Source organism: Salvia splendens, chromosome 2 (genome assembly GCF_004379255.2).
Source record: "Salvia splendens isolate huo1 chromosome 2, SspV2, whole genome shotgun sequence".
In the NCBI taxonomy this organism is placed as follows: domain Eukaryota; kingdom Viridiplantae; phylum Streptophyta; class Magnoliopsida; order Lamiales; family Lamiaceae; genus Salvia; species Salvia splendens.
Window position 1 is genome coordinate 15,171,051 of NC_056033.1, and position 23,045 is coordinate 15,194,095.

At 36.6% G+C, this 23,045-nt stretch overlaps 2 protein-coding genes across 2 annotated transcripts; both read right to left on the reverse strand.

The window, feature by feature from the left end:
* Positions 1–7,793: 7,793 nt before the first annotated feature.
* Positions 7,794–10,232, reverse strand: LOC121789857 (SNW/SKI-interacting protein-like). Its single transcript, XM_042188201.1, has 2 exons — positions 10,109–10,232; positions 7,794–9,864 (listed from the first exon to the last, which is right to left on the reverse strand). Exon 2 carries the CDS (start codon positions 9,810–9,812, stop codon positions 7,986–7,988), a length of 1,827 nt encoding a protein of 608 aa, XP_042044135.1. The 5' UTR covers positions 9,813–9,864; positions 10,109–10,232; the 3' UTR covers positions 7,794–7,985.
* A 1,172-nt stretch (positions 10,233–11,404) lies between these two features.
* Positions 11,405–12,029, reverse strand: LOC121780826 (WUSCHEL-related homeobox 5-like). Its single transcript, XM_042178466.1, has 2 exons — positions 11,840–12,029; positions 11,405–11,568 (listed from the first exon to the last, which is right to left on the reverse strand). Exons 1-2 carry the CDS (start codon positions 12,027–12,029, stop codon positions 11,405–11,407), a joined length of 354 nt encoding a protein of 117 aa, XP_042034400.1.
* Between the last annotated feature and the right edge of the window lie 11,016 nt (positions 12,030–23,045).

Below are 23,045 nucleotides of genomic sequence, written 5' to 3' on the forward strand. Positions count from 1 at the left end.
TAGCCAAACCTCTATACTTTTCCTCCATTTCCATCGCAATCCTTTTACATGGCGCCATATTTCTGCAGACTTTATTTCCCTTTGGATAGCATAGATTGTTTGGTATTTGATCATAGTCGCATGTGAAATGTGATTATCACTCTAATATTTGTTTAATTTCTTAGCTTATGCATATGTTTTGCAGAAACTCCCCAACCGATTTGTTGCCGAACTGGAACAACCTCTTCCTGCGAATTGTAGAATCGAAAATGAATTTGGTTGTGTAGCATCGGTAGTGTCTGAAACGCGTGGGGATGTCCATCAATTCGCACGGGGCTGGTTCCAATGTGCAAGAAACAATGCTCTACGGCATGAGGACTTGCTAATATTCAAGTACGAGGGGAATGGATTGTTTACAATGCGACGATATTGGGCTAGAACTCGGTTCCCTCAGTTACTCCACGCAGGTGAGTAATTTTCTACAAATTATTAGTTGTGTTATATGACTCAACATAGAGAATGTTGATGTCGTTCATCCTAACCATGCAGAGGCAATGGAGTTTGAACCATCCGATGAAGAAAATGATGGAAATTCCGCTAGAGCACGTGCGTCGGTAGCATTAACGACGGGGTCTTACAATTACCTTTATTAGTCATCTATAACTCATCGTTTGATGTTAATGTAGCGAGTTTATGTTATGTAATGTTATGAGATTGAGTAGTATGTGATTAGTGGCGGACACACGTTGAAGTGATGAGGGGCTTAAATAAATTTATATTGCTAAAATTTGCAAAGGAAAAAAGAATGTTATCTTCAGCCCTTCTCGAGGTAATATCTTTGGTGTCTAAATTATTATAGGTTTAATGGATGGAGGGGCTTGAAAATAAAATTACAGTTAAAAACTACCTACAGCCACTACCTACAACAATGGCTTTGAATAGAGTTGGAAAGAAGGAAGATGATGAATTAATTCACAGTCGTCAAACCCTTTAACTTAAATACTTAAAATATTGTTATTAAAAAAGTCAATATCTAATTCCTGACTAAGTGGAACGTTTAAGGCTTTGCAAATATCATAAAAAATGTCATTACACTTTTTAAAATGCTTTGTTATTGACACACGTTTTTGTAAAATATTGACATAGAAAAGGATTTTATCTAATGCAAAAGTAGATAGTCAAAACATAATACAGAAGCGTCGAATTGAAAAAAATTCGAACCCTTCTCCGGTTCTCCCCTAAATTTTAGACGAGAATATATATACTCTCTTCGTTCATACCCTAAACTCTAAGTATGTCTCATATTTGATCGATACAGATTTTAAGAAATGGTTTGACTTTAAGTTATAAAGTGGGTTGAAAAATTAATGGAATGAGGGTCTACTTTTATGTATTGATTTTATAATAAAATGTGAGTGGAATAAGTTAGTGTAATGCAGGGTCCACTTACAAATATAGTAAAAGTAAACTAGAACATTCATTGGCGGTGATGTAAATCAAATAATGTTAATTTTTCTCCAAGGTTTCTCCTATGTTGTATCCAAAGCAATGGAGTCTGATTCAAACTATTCATTGCCTATCAAGACAATGTCCAAATTATTTTATCTTACCACTTTGAAATAGCTTCGAGTGGGTACCATGTACGCCTCAATCGGATCTCGGATGAAGAAGTTATGGCCATTTGATGACGGCCGCGCGGAGCAATCCGAGCCCTGCGAAAACTGCCGAATTTTTGTTATGGTTTTCATCGAGGCATTGAGGCAGATTCCAGACGAAAGAAGAGAGAGGAAAAGAGAGGAAGAGAGGAGGAAGAAGAGAAAGAACAAATTCCGGCCAACATTCCGACGAACCATCTCCAAATCTCAATTCCACTCAACGAGAGCATGCTTCCTATGGTTTTCATTGTGATATTTACCATGTTTTAGATTCTATCACTTTACATGCCTCTATCGTTAATTTTAACAACTTGTGTGTTATTAAGTACAACTTGTGAATTGAATTTAAGACTTGGGAATTATACATCAATATGCATCACATGCCCCAAATATCATGCACATTACCAAAAAACAAATAAGGGGTCTTTACCTACTAAGACCGAGAGTTTGCCCCAAAATATACAACCACAATAGTGCATCAAAACTAATCGCCTGCATAATAGAGTTTGGCGACATTAATATATAAAAGCACCAAAGAAAGATGTAGAGCACGTCTACACGGTGCGCAAAACACAGATGTGTTGCATTCAATAGTGGTCGTGCTTCTCCAGCACACGCATCACGTAGGTAAGACGCGATATCTCCGGAAGACACATGAACAACTCAACACGCTACACCTTATCGATAATGATCTCGGAGGCATCAATTTGCTGCACAAGCGTCAGATCCGGTATACCACTCAGTATGTCGATAACTTCCTTACGTGCTTCACTAAGATCGAACTCAAACCCAATCTGATTGGTCAGTTTGTCAAGCCGGTCATTGGTATCATCTTGCATCCGTCCAAGCATCTCAATCAAACCCACGGGAGGGCTAGAGGCCTTCCTTTTTTGATCCAGATTTTTTGGTTTGTAGTGAATCACCTATGCTCTGGCTGGTGCTTTCATCCGGGTTGGCCACGGGGCTCTACTGAGGGCTCGGGTTGGCTGCTGAATATTCACCAGCTTCAACAGGGGATCCCAGTCGGACATCTTGTTGAGAGGATTGTGTTCGCCCTGCATAATTGGCATGTGCATCGAATGTGTCTTTTGCAACGGTCCCAACATCACGATCTTTTCCAAACAGCACCTTCCAATCATCCCATAGAGGCCATGACCTGTGTCGCATACCGCGTGCGTTGGCATCACGCTGTACAGAAAAAGCATAAAACAACCAATGATGTAGTTATATTCTCATGTAAAAAAACAATTACCAACAATACAAAACAGAGTCAATAGCAATTCATGAACTATACAGAGTTTGACATGTCCAACCTTAACAATCTGCTCCCATTGGTCATCGTCACAATCAAGTTTGAAATCTCCATTCATGTTGAAACCCACACCACTTCGTCCAAGTATCGCACTTAGAGACGAGTAGCTCTTCCTCCACTGGCTAATCTTCGAATTGATATGAGAAGCAACCCTCAAGCCGCATCTTGGGAACTCCCGATTCAGAGCCTCTTCAATCCGCTGCAGATATCCCCCGCGAAACCCATTGTCACTTTTCCAGCCATGTGTGACAAGATCCTTCATAATAGACACAAGTATTTCCTCTTCGCGAGCTGTCCAACTTCTTCTTGTGCGATCAACCCGGGGCCTTGGACCACGCCCTAGGCCACTGCTGCCTGAGTATGAGAATGTGTATTAATTACTACAAATCTGTTGAACACATAAAATGAATGTATTTACCATAAAATACTTCCAACTATGTTAAGTTTACTGACCTTGCGAACCTATGTTCGTCTCGACGGAGTTCATTGGGTTGTAGTTGCCAGTCATGGTTCAAGCTACTAAAAAGAATAAAACACGGACAAACATTTTTTGAAGCCTATATGTAAAATCACAATGAGGTTAAAAAGCAGCAAACTAATTGCACATCAAAGCTGATAATCCCAGAAAACAACAATATTGGCCCCAATATGAATTTAAATATGGAAACACAGGCAAAAAGTTAATTTCGAAAACTTTTTGTTGTCGATGCTGCTTACAGCATGTTCGTATAAATGTGGACCAACACATAGCTTTAACATCAGAACCAAACGATTAAACTATTGAGTAATCATGGTAGGCCATAAGGCCGGAAATACGCTTCGATCTATGTCAAAAACAGATACTAATTGAAAACATAATCAAACCCACTACAAATAAAAAGCAGTCAATTACTAAATAGTGACTTACTTGGAGATCTTCTTCTTCAACTGAGATGCTCAACTATGAGCAGGGGGCTAATAGATAATAGTTATTGTCGGGGCAGGAAAAGTTGGGCGGGAGAGCAAATATTTTTAGATGAGCTAATAAATACATCTTTCAATTTAGGGTTTCAGCAGGGACACGGACTGTAAATAAAATTCAAATCGAGGGCGAAAATGTCATAACTTGAATGAATCTGTAAGAGTATGGTCTGCGTATCAAATGGCTGGAAAAAAAAATGGGCTATAACACCACCTATCAAACGTAAGACATTGGGAATATTATTTGCATTTTCTTGGTCAAAGTCTGCATCTTTTGTATGCAGGCCACGAATACTGTCAGCCTATCAAACACGCCCTAAAAGGTCAAAAATTGTGGGCGACGAGCATAAAAACATCTCTATATATTCCACCAACTTGCATAAAAACCATTTCTAAAACACAAAAACACTTCAAATTTCATTATCCATAAATTTTTATTGCAAGATTTTTACTCGGCCAATTTGAACATAAACTATAGTAATTGCCTAAAATCAAAACTACGTACACGTTTTATTCAATCAAGAGACTGTTGCACACAGACAAAAAACTGACAAAACAACAAAACCACTTACGGTAAATTTAAACGGTACATCTAGGCATGCACAAATCGAACCGGACCGCCGGTTCACAAACCAAAACCGGCGCCGGCGGTTCTAACCGGATGGGGGTTCGGCGGTTCAAGCGGGCAGATTTAAGTTTAAAAAATCGTGTACCGGAACCGGCGGTTCAAAACCGCCAATTCGCCGGTTTGAACCGGCGGTTCAGCGGTTCTAACGGTAGGATTCAGGCTAGGCCGTAGGTTTTCAGGCTAGGTGTGCAGAAAAACCAGAAGTTTCTGCCGAAAACCACCGGTTTTTGACAGTTCAGGACCTTTTCAGGTGGCAGTGTATAGGTAGCAGTGTGTAGGCCTGAAAACCGGTCAGAAACCGCCTGTTTTCAACCAGAAACCGTGGACTGAACCGCCGTTTCATGCTGACGCATTAATTTTTTTTTTAAATCGATTTTCCGAAAAAAAAAATTAAAATTAAAATTAAAATGTTGATACGGTAATATTACCGTTTGAATTTAAATTTATTTTATTTTATTTTCTTTTTTTATTCTATAAATACTCTCATTACCTCTTTCATTTTTTTAAATTATAGTATCTTTTTATTTTTTTAAAAGATTTTAATTATGTGTTTTTTTATTTTTTTAGGATTTTAAATTGTAATTTTCTTTTATTTAATGAAGTGTGTTTTTATTAATTGAATTTGTTGGAAATAAAAATAAAAAATGAAATTGAATGAATAATTAAGGGATGAGATGATTAAGAGATGGAGGGTTGCATGTGATGTCTCTTAGTTAAGAGATGGAGTAAAAAGTGCAGTGAGGTCCTTGAATAGTTAAGGGATGAGACGGTATTGAGACAGAGATGTGGATGGCCTGAATATAAGAAATTAATAGTACTCTACTTTAGACATGAAGAACACGTATTCTTATTATGTTCCATTAAATTGCCTTATGATCGGATATAGGCGTGTTAGAAAAAAGATTAGTAGAAATTAGTATTGGGTACAAATTCATACCACATGAGTGGGGAAGTTGGATGAGTATATAAGTGCTATCCACCCCTAATTAGTTTGAGACCTTTTGGGGTGACTCAAAAATAAATCTGTGCGAGCTTGGCTCCACCCAAAGCAGACAATATCAAACTAATGTGCAGTCGACGATCCCAACAACTAGAATGTAAATTTGGTGACAGTATGTTTTGTCAGAATAAAACAGATTGATGAATTATAATTTATTCTTCCGATTTTAAATGATATATTTTCTTTTTTCTTTTTTTTTGTGTCAATTCTAAATTACACATTTCTTAAAATAGAAATATCACTCTTTCTATTTTTTCTCTATCCTATTTATTTTCTCTTTATTTAACTTACAAAACAAAATCAAATAAATTCTCGTGTTGAACGAGAAATATTCCACATTTAAAGTGAGGCGGAGGGAATAGATAAGTGCATCCACAATTGGGTGGACTATAGTCTTCAACGTCATCATTTTATAGTCCTATCTATTCACCTACAGTGGGTGGACTATAACCCGCTCTATCTTTTAACAAATATTTTATATTTATTTTTAAAAAAATTGAATATAATAAAATAACAAAATATACACAAATTTAAGATCACAATATGAAAATCTTCGTTTTATTAAAACACCGAAAAAGTACAGCATGAAATACTAAAAATAAAACTACAATTTCAACGGTTACGTGACCAAATTTCTTTGACGAGAAGTGAGTTGGAAAAATAGATTGAAAGGCGTGAGAAATGAAGATAAAATGTTGTGTATTTATAGAGTGGAAAATAAGATTAAAAAAATAATAAAAAAAAATAGAAAACCCTAGTCCAGGTGGCCTACAGTCCGGACCATACATCATCCGCGACCTTGGGGCGAGGCTTAGGGCGGCCATCTGCAATGGCAGACTATAGCCCGGACGATGCTATAGTGCGAGCTATGATCCGCCCATTGTAGTAATAGCCATTAAGTGTCTTATATTATTAACATCATAAACAACACCCGTATTGTGCCAATTTCTTGGTTTTTCTAATCATAGTTCTAATCTACATAACATATTTATCTTATATTAGACCTTAGGTGACTACAAATATGAGATAACTCTAGTTTGAAAAATTACTCCATAATTGAGTATGTATTATATTTGATTCATGAAATTGAATCTCATAATAATCTTAGATAGATAATTATATAATAATAAATTATAGTCGCTCACTCAAACTAAAATAATTTTACAATTTAATTCTAGATAAATAATTATACTCTTATAATGAGTAATAGCAACGGAATGAGACCTTAATTTATATCTTTCACACTCACCACATCACTAGCCACCTCAGAGCATGAATAACACAAGGGGTCGGGCCGCAAATCGCGAGTCCTGGCCAGTCCCACGCGTTACACGGAAGAGCGGCACGGCCTGGGCCGGTCCCGGGGCCGCGTTCCCGGCCTGGTGACCGTCCCATGGCCCAGCCTGGGCGCGCGATGGAGAGGGAGGAAGAAGAGGCCGGGCCGCTACTGTTCACGGATTTGCAGATTTTTGGAAGAGGAAGAAGAGGGAGGGGGAGAGGAAGAAGAAGAGGAAGAAGAGGGAAGGGGAGAGGAAGAAGAAGGAGGGGGAGAGGAAGAAGAAGAGGAAGAAGAGGGAGGGGGAGAGGAAGAGGGCCCGAATCCTATGTGCATTTTTTATTTTTTTATTTTTTTGCACTTTTTTTAAATTTTCTAATTTTTTTATAATTTTTAGTTTATAATTTATTGTTTTGTATTAAAAATGAATTTCTCGTGTTATAATTGCTCAACGTATTTTATTTTACGAGTAAAATAAGTTGGAGTTGTGAATAGTGTCATTTATTAGTTGCGGCTCGGGTTGTGGCCTGCAGGGTTAGAGCAGTTGGGGCCTAGGCCGCAACTGTAGAGGAATATGACGTGGAGAGGACTTGGGACCGGAAATGGGGACGGGGTTATTGATGCCCTCAACCCTCTCATTCTCTCTCTCCCCTCCCTTTCACCATCGACTAATCTCCATTGTATTTACAATAAAATTGTAGAGAAAGAGAGAGAAATTAGGTCGATTGTGTTTGCAGCTTATTAAATTCTTGAATTTCCTTGGATAGAAATTCTCCTACATCTCATAAACCAGTTTCCAGTGACTACTACTAAAATGATATTGATTTCCAGTGACTACTACTAAAATCCATTTACATATTTTTCGATATTCAGTTTGATAGTATGTTCGACTAAGTCATCCATTAAGTGTCTCTGTTTTATTCCTCCTTCGGAAACAAGAGGTCACATAGAGGCCCCATTTCATTCCTCCTTCAGAAACAAGGTTTGGTCAAAGCATATAATGGCAATCATAACAAAATACAAATGGAGTATTTAAGTGCAACAAGCTACAACATCCCATCATGCATAAAACAGTAGTAGAACAACATGGCACAGCTTTAGCATTCCGAATTTTAACAGCAAAGATCTGAGTAATCAGAAGAAGCTCGGGAATAAGGTAAAGGTAATCTACCTCCTCAACGTCCCCCTTTATCGAATTGAATACGCGATCTGGTAGATCCGTCTGAGCCATCTCGCATGGATCCAGCACTCGCCTTCAAGGTACCTCCGCTCCCAATTTTGTCGATGGCTTTCTTACCAGTCTTAACCTCTGTCAAGAATTGGTCAAGACCGAAGGGATCTTCTTCAGGTTGCTCCTTGTCAAACTCAACGGGTCTGTCTCTTGGACCAGACCTCTCGGATGTACCCGTGAATGCCCTGTCAACCTTGAAGCGCTCAGTCTTCTTTATCTTATCCAGCTGCTCTTCAGCGCCACCATACATCTCATCATCGCCATCTTTCTTAGGCTTGTACAAAGTAGTCAAAGCAGATTGAGTAGTAAATAGGCCCTTGTCGTAGATGTTGTAAGCATCATCCGTAGCAAAACCAGAATCCATCCCTTTCTCTTGGTTGAACAGCCTCTGATCATACATAACTTCACCCCCTCTTGCTCCTGTGTTGGCCATCCCAAGAGCCACCTTCTCACTGATATCACGGTCTCTATCCCGGGTAATCTTGCTCTTCTTCCCCATGGCAGCATCTTTTGCCTCAAGTCTCCTTTCCCTCTCTCTCTCTCTTCGCCGCTCCTCACGAATTTTTTCCCTTCGCAACCTATCCTCTTTCTCTTCTTTCGTTTCCTTTGGGCCATCCCTAACCCTTTCCTCTCTAACTCTTTCCTCTCTACCCCTCTCATAATCCACACTCATATCAACATCATTAGCAGCCCTCTCAGAAGGCATTGATATTCCACCTGCTGAAGCCACACCAGTTCTCTCAGATCTTGCCTTTTGTGCAAGCACCCGTAGTTCCATCTCTTTCTTCTCCTTTTCCTTCATCATCATCTCCTTTTGAACCTTAGACCGTACTGCAACAGCCTCTCTAGCTTTCTGTTCTGCAACGTATAAAGCCTCAGATAACTTCGCAAAATTATCATTAATCTGAACCTCCTGCAGCCCTCGGCCATCAGCAGCAAGCCGCTTGTCGAGGGGAATTGTATACCCTTTAGGGTTCTTCCAGTTGGATATGCAAGGTGGGATTTTCCAGTCCTGCTGGTCCTTCACAGTCACAGGCCGAGGCGGAGAATGCATGACCGGGACAGGAGGAGAACCCGAAGCCTTTGGAACTCTCTTGTGCTTGAACTTCGGAGGCTCTAGAGGGTCTACAGGCATTTCCACCATGCGAATGATTCTCTCCTTAGCACCTGAATTAAAAGCTGCCGACTGCTGAGACGGCTTATACTTGATGAACTTAGAATCCGTGGACGTTTTAGGAACATTTTTTGGCTGTGCAGCACTCAACCTAACATTCACAATCTGCTCCAAAGCAGCCTTAGTTTGTTGCGTTGTCTCATCAATCTCCTTCTGCTTCTCATCAACATCCATGTCATCCTCTTTGGTTCCATCCTTGGCAAAGACTGGAACAAGATCTGAGTGCTGCGAATACACTATCTTCTTTGCATTCTCATCCTGCCTCACAATCGTATCGTATCTCAAATTGCCACGCTCGTCCACAGTGAGAGGCAAAGTCTTTGCACCAGGCTTGTTCTTACTCCTCCCCATCCCAAGCGGATACTGCGCATAATGAATCTCAGGAAAAGCCCCTCCATCCCCAAAATCCTCAGGCTTCGACGGCTTAAACCCTGCCCGTTTCAAATAAGGAGGCACTGGCTTAGCTTTCAGAGCCACAGATTCCTCCTCCACCTCAGATAAACTATAGCGGCTTTTAAACCAGGGATCGTTAGAGTGATCATAATTACTATTAGCCGAAGATTTCGCCTTTGGAAGAATGTCTGTCAACGCCGCCATCTTCTAAATCCGATCTCGGTAACAATAATTATCTAACCGATTCTTCAAATTCCTAAAAACAGATCAGGCAACCCTAAATTAGAGAGAGAATCAAGGAAAAAATGCTAATTCCGTATATGGAATATACGTGCAACACAATATCAAATACAGCCCTCCGTTTCAGATCTAAGATTAGGGTTCTATCACAAACGGAACGAGCGATTAACAAATAGAATACGTTCGAACTACTGTTACTCGATAAATCACAGATTCAAATGCTAAGCAAATCGATTGTTACATAGAATAGGAAAACTGACCTACGATTCGAAGTGTTTTACGAGTAGAGCCAAACGCCGGAGTTCTGAGTTGAAAGAAAATATCTTGATTAGGGTGGGTGGTGGCATGGGTGTAGTATTTTATCTTTAGCAAAGCAAATGTCACGATATTTTGAATATCACATTACACTTTAATAATTTAAATTATATCAGACACAATTTGTGCAACTTTGGGCTGAAACTTCCCTTGAGCCCATTAATGCGGCCTATTTCCTTTTCTTCTTGGGAGGGCGGGAACCGAAACTAAATAGGCCCAATTTAGTCAATTTCAACTAATACACATGTTTTTAAGTGTTTCATTTCTCTTAATATTTTTTTATAAATGAAACATTCTGCTGACACTCACAATTATAAAATTAATAATCCTCCTGTTTGTAATTAAAAGTCTCATTTTTCTATTTTTATTCATCCACAAATAAGAATTCTACTTCATTTTCACTATAAATTGTAATAGAGTCTCACGTTTCACAAATTCATCTCTCACATTTTATTTAAAACTAATATTCCCTCTATACCATCTTAAGTGGAGCATTTCCTTTTCGGTATAAAATTTTATTTAGTGTTATTTTGTGAGTTAAGTGGAGGGGGGATAAAGTATTAGTGAAAAAAATAGAGAGAGTGATGTTTATATTTTAAGAACGGTGTCATTTAATGTGAGACATTTTAAAAAGAAAAACATACTATCACTTAAGGTGGTGGGACAGAGGGAATATATATAAGTAGGACATGTGTTTCACTAAATTTTTTCCACACACTTTTCTTAACATTTCTAAAAATCACATACCGAAAAGAAATGAGACTCCTAATGATGAAGTGTAGGAGTGTATAAAAATAGACTTCGCATTCAATTAACTTTTTTTAGTCAATTTGTTTAACCTAGTCAAACAATTTCTTAAAAATTATAAGAGTGTTATATTGAAATAATTTTCATCTATCGCGATATTTAATGTATTCCAAAATGTTGCAAACTAAGTTCTCAATAAATCGCAAACTAAGTTTTAAACATGGCCCATCATCAGAAATGTCGAGCATATACATGTGGATATTAATGATAATTTCCAACAAAGGATGAAGAATGAAAGAGCCGAATTAATACCTATGCGATAAACTACAGGAGAATGTCATAGGAGCAAACATTTATATTTAGATCTACGTGCATTAATTTTACATCTAATGTTAATAATAAATAATTATGTAGATAAACTCCATCATGCAAATCAACTTCTCGAAATCGAAACATGAGAAAGAGAAGATGAATAATTAGTAAATGATGGCTAACTAAACAAAGCTCAATCTCAAATCCAAGGTGGGATGATCCATTTCCATAGCATGATTGTACGAATTCTCTTTCCAATCGTCTGCATACAATCGAGACTTCACCGGAAACAGTTGAAGCGTTTCAATCACTCTCTCCGCCTCATTTTTCTCCGCACTTCCAAATTCTGCACAAAATAACACGAAATGTGATCAGTTGCTAACTATTTGCTAGTTGCTTATTTGTTAACTGCTAACTATGTTAACAACCTATGTTATAGATATCAACACGAAGACATTTGTACGTGTATATTGTAAATAGAAAGAGAGCGAGAGAGTTACGTTTAGAAGGGGTGGGGGTGGTGGGAAGGTCATCAACAGAAATACGGCGTCGTTTCTGTCTATCTCTAGCCTTGTGGTTTTGGAACCAATAAAAAACATTTTTGCTCTCAATCTTACCATAAAAGCTCAACTCTGCAGAAATCTTTTGGATCTGATCAGTAGTGGGAGTTCTGAGACCTGACTTGAACAGCTCCGTCAGAACTTTTACCTGTTCCCCTGTCGGATTCCAACGCCCGCACTTGCTCCCCGTTCCGCCACCGCGCGCCGCCGCCGTTCTAATGCAAAACCCGGTCGAGTACTCATCCATCACTATTTTATTTAATTTTATTTTTTTCAATGACTTGCAAAATTAAGGAGCAAAGCTCAACTTATTTATAGCACCACGAAATTGATTAACTTAATTTAAATGGTCTATTTAGTGCATTGATTTTAGGGACGAGATGGAGAAGTTTGAGGATTTGAGGGCAATGTTTTTTTGCCTGGTTTTTTGTGTTAAGACTAAGAGATGCGCAAAAGCTGCCACTGTTCAAAGTTTAGGGCCGCGAGCAGACAAAGTGGTGACTCGTCCAATTTTTGATTAAATAATTTTTCAAATTCCAGATTATTTTCCTTTCCCATTTTATTATTACAACAATAAGTTAGGAAATTGACTTGCTAGTACGAGTAAACATGTTAGTAATACTTTCACCGCCCTCTATTATATGTCCCAGTTTTTTATTTGGTTTTGTCTCTTATTATTATTTCATTCGTCCACGTAGGGATGTCAATCGGGCCAGCCCACCGGGTTTCGGGCCAACCCTATTCGGGTTGCGGGTCAAACGGGTGCGGGCTAATCGGGTTGTTATTTTTTCGGGTTATAAAAGTTCAGCCCTAACCCTAAAAGCTCGGGTTTCGGGCTAGCCCATCGGGTTAATCGGGTTGCTACCGATAAAATTAACATACAATCAATCTAATAAATAATGGTGAAAATTAGTTATATTTATAAAATGTAAAATATTTAATTATGATAAATTTGAGATATATTTTTTAAACTCAAATATTAACATGATCAAATACTAATATTTGAGATTTATGCAACATAAAACATAAACATCAAGAAATTTTAAAGCATGTTTAGAAATTTAAATATATTTTTTTAGTGAGTTTGAAGTTTCTAATTCATTTATCTATTATTATATTAATAAAAACTTAATATATAATTTATATATTTAATTAGGGATGTCAATCGGGCCAGCCCACCGGGTTTCGGGCCAACCCTATTCGGGTTGCGGGTCAATCGGGTGCGGGCTAATCGGGTTGTTATTTTTTCGGGTTATAAAAGTTCAGCCCTAACCCTAAAAGCTCGGGTTTCTGGCTAGCCCATCGGGTTAATCGGGTTGCTACCGATAAAATTAACATGCGATCAATCCAATAAATAATGGTGAAAATTAGTTATATTTATAAAATGTAAAATATTTAATTATGATAAATTTGAGATATATGCGTAAACTCAAATATTAACATGATCAAATACTAATATTTGAGATTTATGCAACATAAAACATAAACATCAAAAAATTTTAAAGCATGTTTAGAAATTTAAATATATTTTTTAGTGAATTTGAAGTTTCTAATTCATTTATCTATTATTATATTAATAAAAACTTAATATATAATTTATATATTTAATATATAAAATGGAAAGTTATTTTTTCAGTAATCTGTATTATAAAATAATCAATGAAGTGTCGAATTAGAGTCAAACAAATAGAACAATATAAATTTTATCGGGTTTCCGGGCCAGCCCATCGGGTTTTCGGGTCTGGCCCTAACGGGTTGCGGGTTAATCGGGTGCGGGCTAATCGGGCTGTAATTTTATCGGGCTGGAAATTTTCAGCCCTAACCCTATAAATTTGGCGGGCTATTTGGGTCAGCCCACGGGTTACGGGCTAAATTGACATCCCTATATTTAATATATAAAATGGAAAGTTATTTTTTCAGTAATCTGTATTATAAAATAATCAATGAAGTGTCGAATTAGAGTCAAACAAATAGAACAATATAAATTTTATCGGGTTTCCGGGCCAACCCATCGGGTTTTCGGGTCTGGCCATAACGGGTTGCGGGTTAATCGGGTGCGGGCTAATCGGGCTGTAATTTTATCGGGCTGGAAATTTTCAGCCCTAACCCTATATATTTGGCGGGCTATTCGGGTCAGCCCACGGGTTGCGGGCTAAATTGACATCCCTACGTCCACGAATATATGTCTCATAGTTGACCTGCTCGGGTTTTAAGAAATTGTTATGACTTTGTATAGGAAAGTTGATAGAAAAAGTTTGTGTACTATGGGTCCCACTTTTAAATGTTTTATAATAAAATGTGAGTATAATAATTTTAGTGGAATGTAGGGTCCACGTACCAAAAGTAGTAAAAGTGAAATAGGACATCTATTGATGGACAGACGGACAGACTAAAAAGGAAAAATGGTACATTTAATGGCTGACAGAATGGGTATTTTACTAACATTTTTAACCTAACATTTTTTAAAACTCATGTCGGGTCAAAGTGGGTCACATATTAGAGGACAGAGGAGTAGTATATAAGGGTATGAGAAAGTTATATGATAAATTCTTTTTAAAAATTATTCATACATATCATGAATTTTATTCGATCTAATTTTTAATTAAGGCATATATAAGATGTCTGACAAAGAGGATAAACATGAGTAACGTTAATAAATATGAGTGCACGGCGATGAAGGTCAAAAGTTCACATTGTTTGATCCAGTTGCGAGAGGTTGTGATCACCATAAAAATAAATAAAAATTTGACATAGAAGTTGAGATTATTTGACCAACACAACTATTGATTCAGTCAAAAGTTAAAATGTTGTTGGGATGAAAAAATATATCTTTATTTATTGATTTATTTTAAACTTAAAGAAGACCCCTCCTTTTGAGGTTATTGAGACATAAACTAGAGGACATAAAAAGCCACCAAATAGAGATTTGAGAGATAGAGAACACACGACCAACAAAAAGGAAACCAAATTGGCTTTTATGATCCTGTCTTAGGCCGACCGGTTTAGGGTTCTTTAATGAATTTCATAAAATTTCGATCTTATATTTCAATTTATCCGAGAAAGTTAGCCGAAGATAAGAAATTAACCCAAGAAACGCATGCATCGTTTTATACATATTTAAACCCCATATTCATATTTGTTTCTAGGGGTTGTCTTCATGGAGGGAATTCAAGATTCAACATTTTCATATTAAAAGGTGAGGTTGTAATATAGTATGTTGATTGTTACCACAAAATAAATAAAACAACTCATTCATACAAAAAAGTTGAAACCCCAACCCTAAGGACCCCCCACATCCCGGTCCAACAGTATTGTGAAGGTTGTTAAATCAGGGTACGCAGTGACCCGCTAAGGGGAGGGCCTAACCCACTGCCAGAAGCCCGCATCGATGTGTTGCATTTGTCTAGTCCCGATGTGATCTGATTTGAGGGGGAGGTTTGTATATAAATAAAATAACTCATAAACAAAGTAATAGTAGTACCTAAATAATGGTCACGAAGTTGATTGTCATTTTTAGTTAGTTCCTTTTTTGTCTATTGAGTAATAGTAATTGTTTCTGAAATTTTTTAGGGTTACATCTAACTTGCTATTTCAGTTTGTAGAAAAGGAGGGTAATTTCTATGGAAAATTGTTTGTGTGTATTTTGGACAGTTGCGACTAATTTCCCCTTATCTGGACGTAAAATTGTCATGTGAGCCCCTTCCGTTTGCCACCGATGTCGCCCCAAAGACCGGAAAAATAGTCATGACCGCCCTAACCAAGCTAGTTGATCGGCCACTGGTTTTTGGAGGTATAGATACTTATGATTGAAGGTAAGCTTGCCATTTCTGATTAGGAGACATAATAAATAAGGCTAATTACATGTGTTGGATCTTGAAATTATGAAAAGATTTAGGTATTCAGGATTTCAGGGCATCAATTCTTCCACTAGTTCTAATGGGGAAATAGGGTTAGACGAGTAGTGTCATCATTATTAATGGTGTAACTAAGATTTTTTTTTTATGAATGAAATGCTCAAGCCAAAAATTGGTTAGCAAAGAACGAGAACTAGTAGAAAAACAAATACATCAACAAAATTACATTAAAATGTTAACTAAAATAAACAACAGTTTCACTAAACAAATATAACTAAGCTTAATTTCATGTGTATGAAATGTCTTACTCTATCGCTATAAATAATCATTTTATTCATAAGAACAATAATTTCTAATATAACAACAATAAGTTAATTTTAACAAGATAATTTATCGTACAAGAATAAACTCTTTTTTAGAACTCGTGATCAAGGAGAACCCACACAAAATTTTGTCTAAGGCTATTTGATGCAATTAACCCTAAACATAGCTCAAATGCTGTACTTCGAGGACCTATCTTTTGTATTTAGTTTTAGATGCTAAAGCTCATTTCCAGTGCCAACGTACCTTAACAATAATCTGAATGTTATCATTTGAAAATTTATTACATTTGGAATAATAATCTAACATTTCAAGGCCAAAATTTTGGAATAAAAATAATTGCTCTTTATTTTTATGTCCTTAAAAAATTACTAGTAGTTTTTGTGGCCAATAAATTTGAAGTATTTTCTTAACTCAAAAAGACGCCTCAGTTAAAGCAAGACAAAGAGTGTTAATTTATGCTAGTAATATCCTAGAAAATGTGTGACAGATTTTTTTTGAGCCGAAAAACTCATCACATATTAATCCGTTTGTTATTATAATCTTTGAACTTCGGGCACTTGTAACTTTATCTGCGCAATTATTCATGAGTGAATTGACTTAAATCCTAAACAAACCACATCCAACAACGAAACAAAAACACAACAAGAATGGGACTGTACTTTCAAATATACAAAATCAGCACATATTGTAACTATAGTCACTGTATGTATATATAATATATGTGTGTACTAGAAACTATGGGCAGATCAATAGATCAATTTGAAGTTGTTATTGTAGGTTAAATTTTATTTTTTTTATCATGTCATTGCATCAAAATTTTAAAAGAAACGCCCAAAATTGAATATGGTATACGCATGTTAAATTTTAATCTTTTTGGTGATTTTCGGTTTCCTAGATAAAATAGTACCGGCTACCTATATATAATCAAAGATTAAGTTGTAAGATTATTTTAGTTGTAGAGAGATGTCTATAACTAATTATCATATGAATATCCATCTAGGATTGAGTTGTGAGATTTACTCTCGTAAAATAAACACTCTATATATTTAATCCTGAGATACAATCTTGCAAACCGAACAACTCATTTATTTACTATTAATTGTCATAACTTTCCTCTTTTCATTTGTCCACAATGTTACACTATTTTTGGTTAGACTCCACATTTCACTATCATTTCTCTTCCATTTTATTATAACTATATATAACAACATGACTCAAATTTCACTAACACTTTTCTCCCACTTTTACTACTTTTCTTAATACGTTAATTAATCTTGGCCGGAGAATAGTGTGTATCATGTCATTGCATTAAAATTTTGAAAGAACGCTCTTTAATTAATAGTTGAAATATTAAACTAAACTCAATGAAATTATTTGTTAATTTAAGAGATTTGAACTAATTCTTAGTCAAGGAGCAATGTTTAAATTATTAGTGTGATTCGCACATGATTCAAGAATATTATAGTTAAAGAGCACGACACACACATCCATGTTCTTCTGCAAGGACGTGCTCAAGGGTCCCATCATTCCATTATTTAATTTAAATACTTCAATTACTAAAAATATTTCCACAATATTAAAATGAATTAAAAATAACCGATATCATTACAAATTATTAAAAAATTAAAAATTACATAATTAAAATCCTAAAAATAAAAAATTACATAATTAAATTCATAATATTAAAAAAACACACTACTCGTGGCCGAATTTCACCCAAATGTGTTTGATTAGGTCTTCTTGTAGCTCAGTGTGGGTTCTGGTATCGCGCATTGTGTGTCTTGTTTCGATCCTCTCGCCCACCGTCGTATGCACACCTCGGCGTGGGGGAGACCTCGCGATTGAGCTTCTGGCTTCATCCTCGTCGTAAAAGTTAGCCGCCCTCGGTCATTTGTCAGCTATAATCATGTTGTGCAAGATAATACATGTGTACATGATGTCGGCGATATTCTTAACGTACCACAGCCGAGACGGGGCCTTCACAATGTTGAATCGGGCTTGAAGGACCCAAAAAGCTCTTTCGACGTCTTTCCAAGCCGACTCTTGACACTGCGCAAAAAGAACATGTCTCGGGTCTTGCAGATTGCTGAACGTCTTCACGAAAGTAGACCACCTTGGGTAGATACCATCGGCGAGATAGTAACCCATGTGGTATGCATTTCCGTTGAAGGTGAGGTCGATCGTCGGTGCTACACCATTCAAAACATCATTGAAGAGTGGTGAATAATAGAGCACGTTCAAGTCGTTGTTGGATCCGACAACATCGAAATATGCATGCCAAATCCATAGGCGGTAGGCGGCGACCGCTTCAAGGATAAGAGTTGGGCCTCCGCCTTTGTGGCCGCTTAAGTATTGCCCCCTCCAAGCAGTCGGGAAATTCTTCCACTTCCAATGCATGCAGTCAATGCTGCCAAGCATACCGAAAAAATCGTGGACTGTTTCGTGAAAATGAAGCAGTCGTTGACAATCTTCGGTGGTGGGTGCTCGAAGGAATTCTCACCGAAATTAGAACGAATGTCGTCACATAAATTTTTGAGGCATAGGATTCCAATTGACTCACCCACATGCAAATACTCGTCGAAGAGGTCAGCCGTTTGCCCAGTTGCAAGTTGTCAGATGGCACAAGTACACTTCTGCAACGCCGAGAGACTTTGTCGACCGGTTGCGTCTCTACTTGATTGAAAGTATTCTACACGGACGGACAATGTGTTGACAATACGCATAAACAACCGTTTTGACATGCGAAAATGGCGCCAAAAGTAATCTTCCGGAAACCGCGGCTGGTCGAAAAAATAGTCGGCAACGAACCTTCCGTTGGCTCCCTCCCGGTCACGAGGGATGTAGCGGCGAATTGATCTAGTTGATCGAGGAGGAGGGGCGGGTGTGGTGGTGGCGGCGACATAGGCTTCATAGGCGGCACGATATTGTTCATAGTATTTTTGTTCTTCGCGCTCCGCTTCAACCATGATATCGGTGAAATCCATTTTTAGAGAGGGTTTGAGTGAGAGGAAGATGTAGAGGAAGATGTAGAGGAAGATGAGTTGTATGAAAAAGGATGAATGAGAGATAAATTTGATGTGAAAAATGGATGATGAATGTGTGTATTTATAGATGATTTTGGGGTTTTAAAAAATAAAAAAAATTCCAAAAAAATGGTAAAAAAACGGCTATATTTTTGGGCATCTGAAAATATTTTTTTTATTTTTGGTATTATTTTCGATTCTTAAAAAAATAATTCAAATGGAAAATCCGTTGGCGAATAGAAACGCGTCACGTCGCCTGCTCAGCGGCACGGACGAGCTCGATGCATCGAGCAGCGCCGTGCCAGCGGCGAGCAGGGAGGTGCCGCGCTAGCGGCATGGACGCTGTCCGTCCCAGCGAGCAACGTTGCGGATGCTCTAATTTACTAATAACTTTTTTTGTCCATAACTGCTTGGCTCTGCATTTTGCACCATTCCAACTTCTAGGATATCTTTTCTCCACTATTTCATTTTCTCAATACTTGTTGTAGTCGGCAATTTCATTATTTTATTTTAATTTATTTTTCTTTTCTTCTCATACATTCCTTTCGTTTTTATTTTTGGCTGTAAACGTAGTCGTTTAGGGAATCGAAGTTTTCAATTCGATTTCTCCAATTTGAGGAGAAAATGTAGGAAACTATCAAGGCTTGAAGAAAAGAACTTTTCCGAAATTCAGTTTCTAAAAAAGTAAAGGTCAATTTTGATCTTAAACATATGAGTAAAATATGAATTTGGTCTAAAACATTTAGTTTTTGAAAATCATGTCCATAACAAATAAAAATGTTGACGAAGTAGTCCTTTTTTTACGGTTCCGTAAAAAAACTAACGTTCAACTAATTGCACAGTGACATGACAATTAGTTTTTTGACGGAACTATAAAAAAGGACCATTCCGACAAGGATTTTATTTGTTATGGACCTGCTTTTCAAAAAGTAAATGTTTTAAACCAAATTCATATTTTGGTCATATATTTAGGACCGAAATTGACCTTTACTCTTTCTCAAATTTGTAAAGAAAATTCAGGAAAAGATCAAGGTTTAACTAATTAATTAAACTGGATCTGGCTAAGTTTGAAGTGGTTTGGAGTGTAAAACACTAAAAAATAGAGCTTTTTTATATTGTTCTCTTAATTTTGAATTGTAAAAATATAATTTATTATTTACGTTATGTTAAAAACATATCATGGCCGACCAGAGTATGATAAATTGGTAGCTAGAGATGTCAATTCAACCTGAATGACTGCCAGATTAGTCCATAATATTAAAGGGTTAGGGTTGCAAAACTACAATCCGATAGAAAATCGGGCTAATCGGATATCTCGTTCAGGTTAAGTGGGTCAAAACACACCCACCCACCCCCCGCGGGGGAGGGGAGGAAGGGGCGCAAAGTTTATAATTGTTTCTAAACTAAAAAAAAGGTCAAATACAAATTTTTTGTTTATTTTTAAATGTTTAAAAATTAATTATATTTGTATTGTAACGAAATTGATAGTACTTTTTCTTATATCCACCCTGTATCGCAATTTCTATCTATGATTTGTGCTAAATATATTCTATTTACTATGTTGATGTATTTATTATGATTTTTCTAAAACAGATGTGGAAAAAAAAGTGTCACGTGAAATTGGACGAAGGGGTACGTCTTTTTGCATCACTCTTCTTAGTTTATCATTTTATATTTTGTGTCTATAGTCGTTAGAGACTGCTTTTATGTTTGGTAGGTGGCACACAATTCATATTTAATCCACGTTTTATGCTTGGGTACACGACACTCAATATTTATTTTGAGTTTACTATTGAAATTTATCATTCTGTTTAAAAGTGTTGTGAAACCAATACTCTATGGTGGACAAGAATTGACCGATAACGTTAACACGTGTGATGCTAGTAATTTTAGATAAAACACTTGAATAGTCACCTCTTGTGTGATTATTAATTTTTCATGTAAGTGTATTAATTTTTCAAGTTGCTTATGTACTACTCCCTATTACCTCACAATGCTTTTAACTTGAGAATTTATGATCAATTCAACCTAGATACCACGAAATAAACATCAAGCTCAATAGTCTTCCTTCATATACTCCTATTTGGAAACCTCCATGACTGAATGTCCATAATTTGTAACAACTCTTGACCTAAGTGATTAAATTTTTGGATAAGAAACTGATTCATGGGAAGGAGCAATAGCTATGGCTAGATAAAAGTGCCATCCGTCTTGATTCAAATGTCCCTTTCCACTCCTCCAACTAGATAGTGACAACATATTTTTCCCCATATTCATATATCCACTTACACTTCCATCAATATTAACAAAACTAATGTTTTTCAGTGAGATTCGAGAACTATAATAAAGTATTAATATACAGCTAAGCTTTTTATATATAGTTTGTAATAAGAGATGTGAAATCTAGGCCGCCCCTAATTTCCGTCAGTTTCCGAGTTGTCGCCACTAAATATTGTCAGCATGCACTTATCAGTTTTTGGTGTGAAGTGAGGCCCCATTTTTGAGACACCCTTCTTATTGTTTGGAGATACATTTTAACAAGTTTTCCCAATCACCTAAAAAGGGTGTATTCTGTTAAGGTGTAGATTTAATTATTACACTTCATTAAGGAAATTACATGATTAGTTGTCGTGCATACTTTTTCGATATTAAAAGGAGCCCTTAAATGTTAGTAGGGCTGGCAAATCGTGCGGATTGGGTCGTTATCGGGTCAACCTGATAATGACCCAACCCAATAAGGTCTAACCTGAACCCGACCTGTTAAGGAAACTGTAAATCCGAACACGAACCCGACCTACTACCTTCAAATCCGAACACGACCCGCACCCGACACGAACCCGTTATCGACACGATATAATATGGGTTGACACGACACGATAACAACCCGAACCTAATATTACACGATTAAAACCTAATATTACACGATTAAACCTTAATTTTTAACCTAATTTACACAATTAAAATTCAGTTTATACTATTTAAACCTAATTTATAAGAAATTAAAAAATTAAAGTAATATATTTTTTTTAAAATAATAATAAAAATAATAATATTATTTTTTAATGGGTTACCCGTATCCGACCCGCATCCGACCCGAACCCAACCCGAAATTATCGGGTTCTTAATGGGTCAACCCGATAAGGACACAGATCCAATAAGACTTGACCCCAACCCAATAATTTCATGCGGATTCGTGTCGGATTATCATGTCGTGTCGAAAATTGCCAGCCATAAATGTTAGTGTGTAGTACTAGATATAAATGATAGTCTCCTTCCATTTTTAGTATTCTATTTGTCCTCATCATAAATACCACACTTTTCTTTTTAATGCATCATTGAGGAGAGCTGGACTTAGAATTGAAAACTCACTCTCCAGGATACTCATCATTCCATTCCACTATCATTTACTTAGAGTTTAGAGCATGGTAAGAAGAGAAGTTCGAAGACTTCAAGATTCATCCTTCAGATTTTATCTTTGTTGTTTTTAATGTTTTCATACATAATACTGAATTTTGTTACCTTGTCTATAGGTAACTAATTTGTTGAATTCTAATGATTGGAGAATAACTCTTTATGTTTATTTGATTCTTATTCTAATGATTTACTCTCTCTTTTACTTTACTTTATATTGATGTGAGAGATAAAGTAAGAGAGATAACAATGTAGAGGAAAGTTGGAGAACCAATAAGAGAGAATATTATTTTTCCAAAACGAGTTTAAAAAATAGAACGACTCTGCTAAGATAGAACATAGTGAATAGTTTAATAATCTATATTTTCAGTGTTGCCATTTCAATCTATGTAATTTTATTATAGTATTTCAATATATAAAATTTTCTTCATACTTTGCAATTTTATTTTTTTTATAATTCAAGTATAAACCAAAATAGCACAAATTGATAACTAAAAATAGTGAAATCAAGTAGAAATGAAAGGTGTGATCAATCTGAAATTAAAAAATGGTGATGTGGCATGGGAGCATTAGTTGTGGCTGAAAATGAGATTGATTTTCAGGACATTATTGTGAATGCCATGAGAGGCAAAAACAAAAGTGAAGCAAACA

What these genes read in the sequence shown, in the direction of transcription:
- LOC121780826 (XM_042178466.1), bottom strand. Translation starts at nt 12,029, where the DNA reads ATGGATGAGTACTCGACCGGGTTTTGCATTAGAACGGCGGCGGCGCGC. An exon ending in TGCAGAGTTGAGCTTTTATG is followed by an intron (nt 11,569 to 11,839) that starts GTAAGATTGAGA and finishes TATTTTGTGCAG; the next exon opens with AATTTGGAAGTGCGGAGAAA.
- LOC121789857 (XM_042188201.1), bottom strand. Translation starts at nt 9,812, where the DNA reads ATGGCGGCGTTGACAGACATTCTTCCAAAGGCGAAATCTTCGGCTAAT.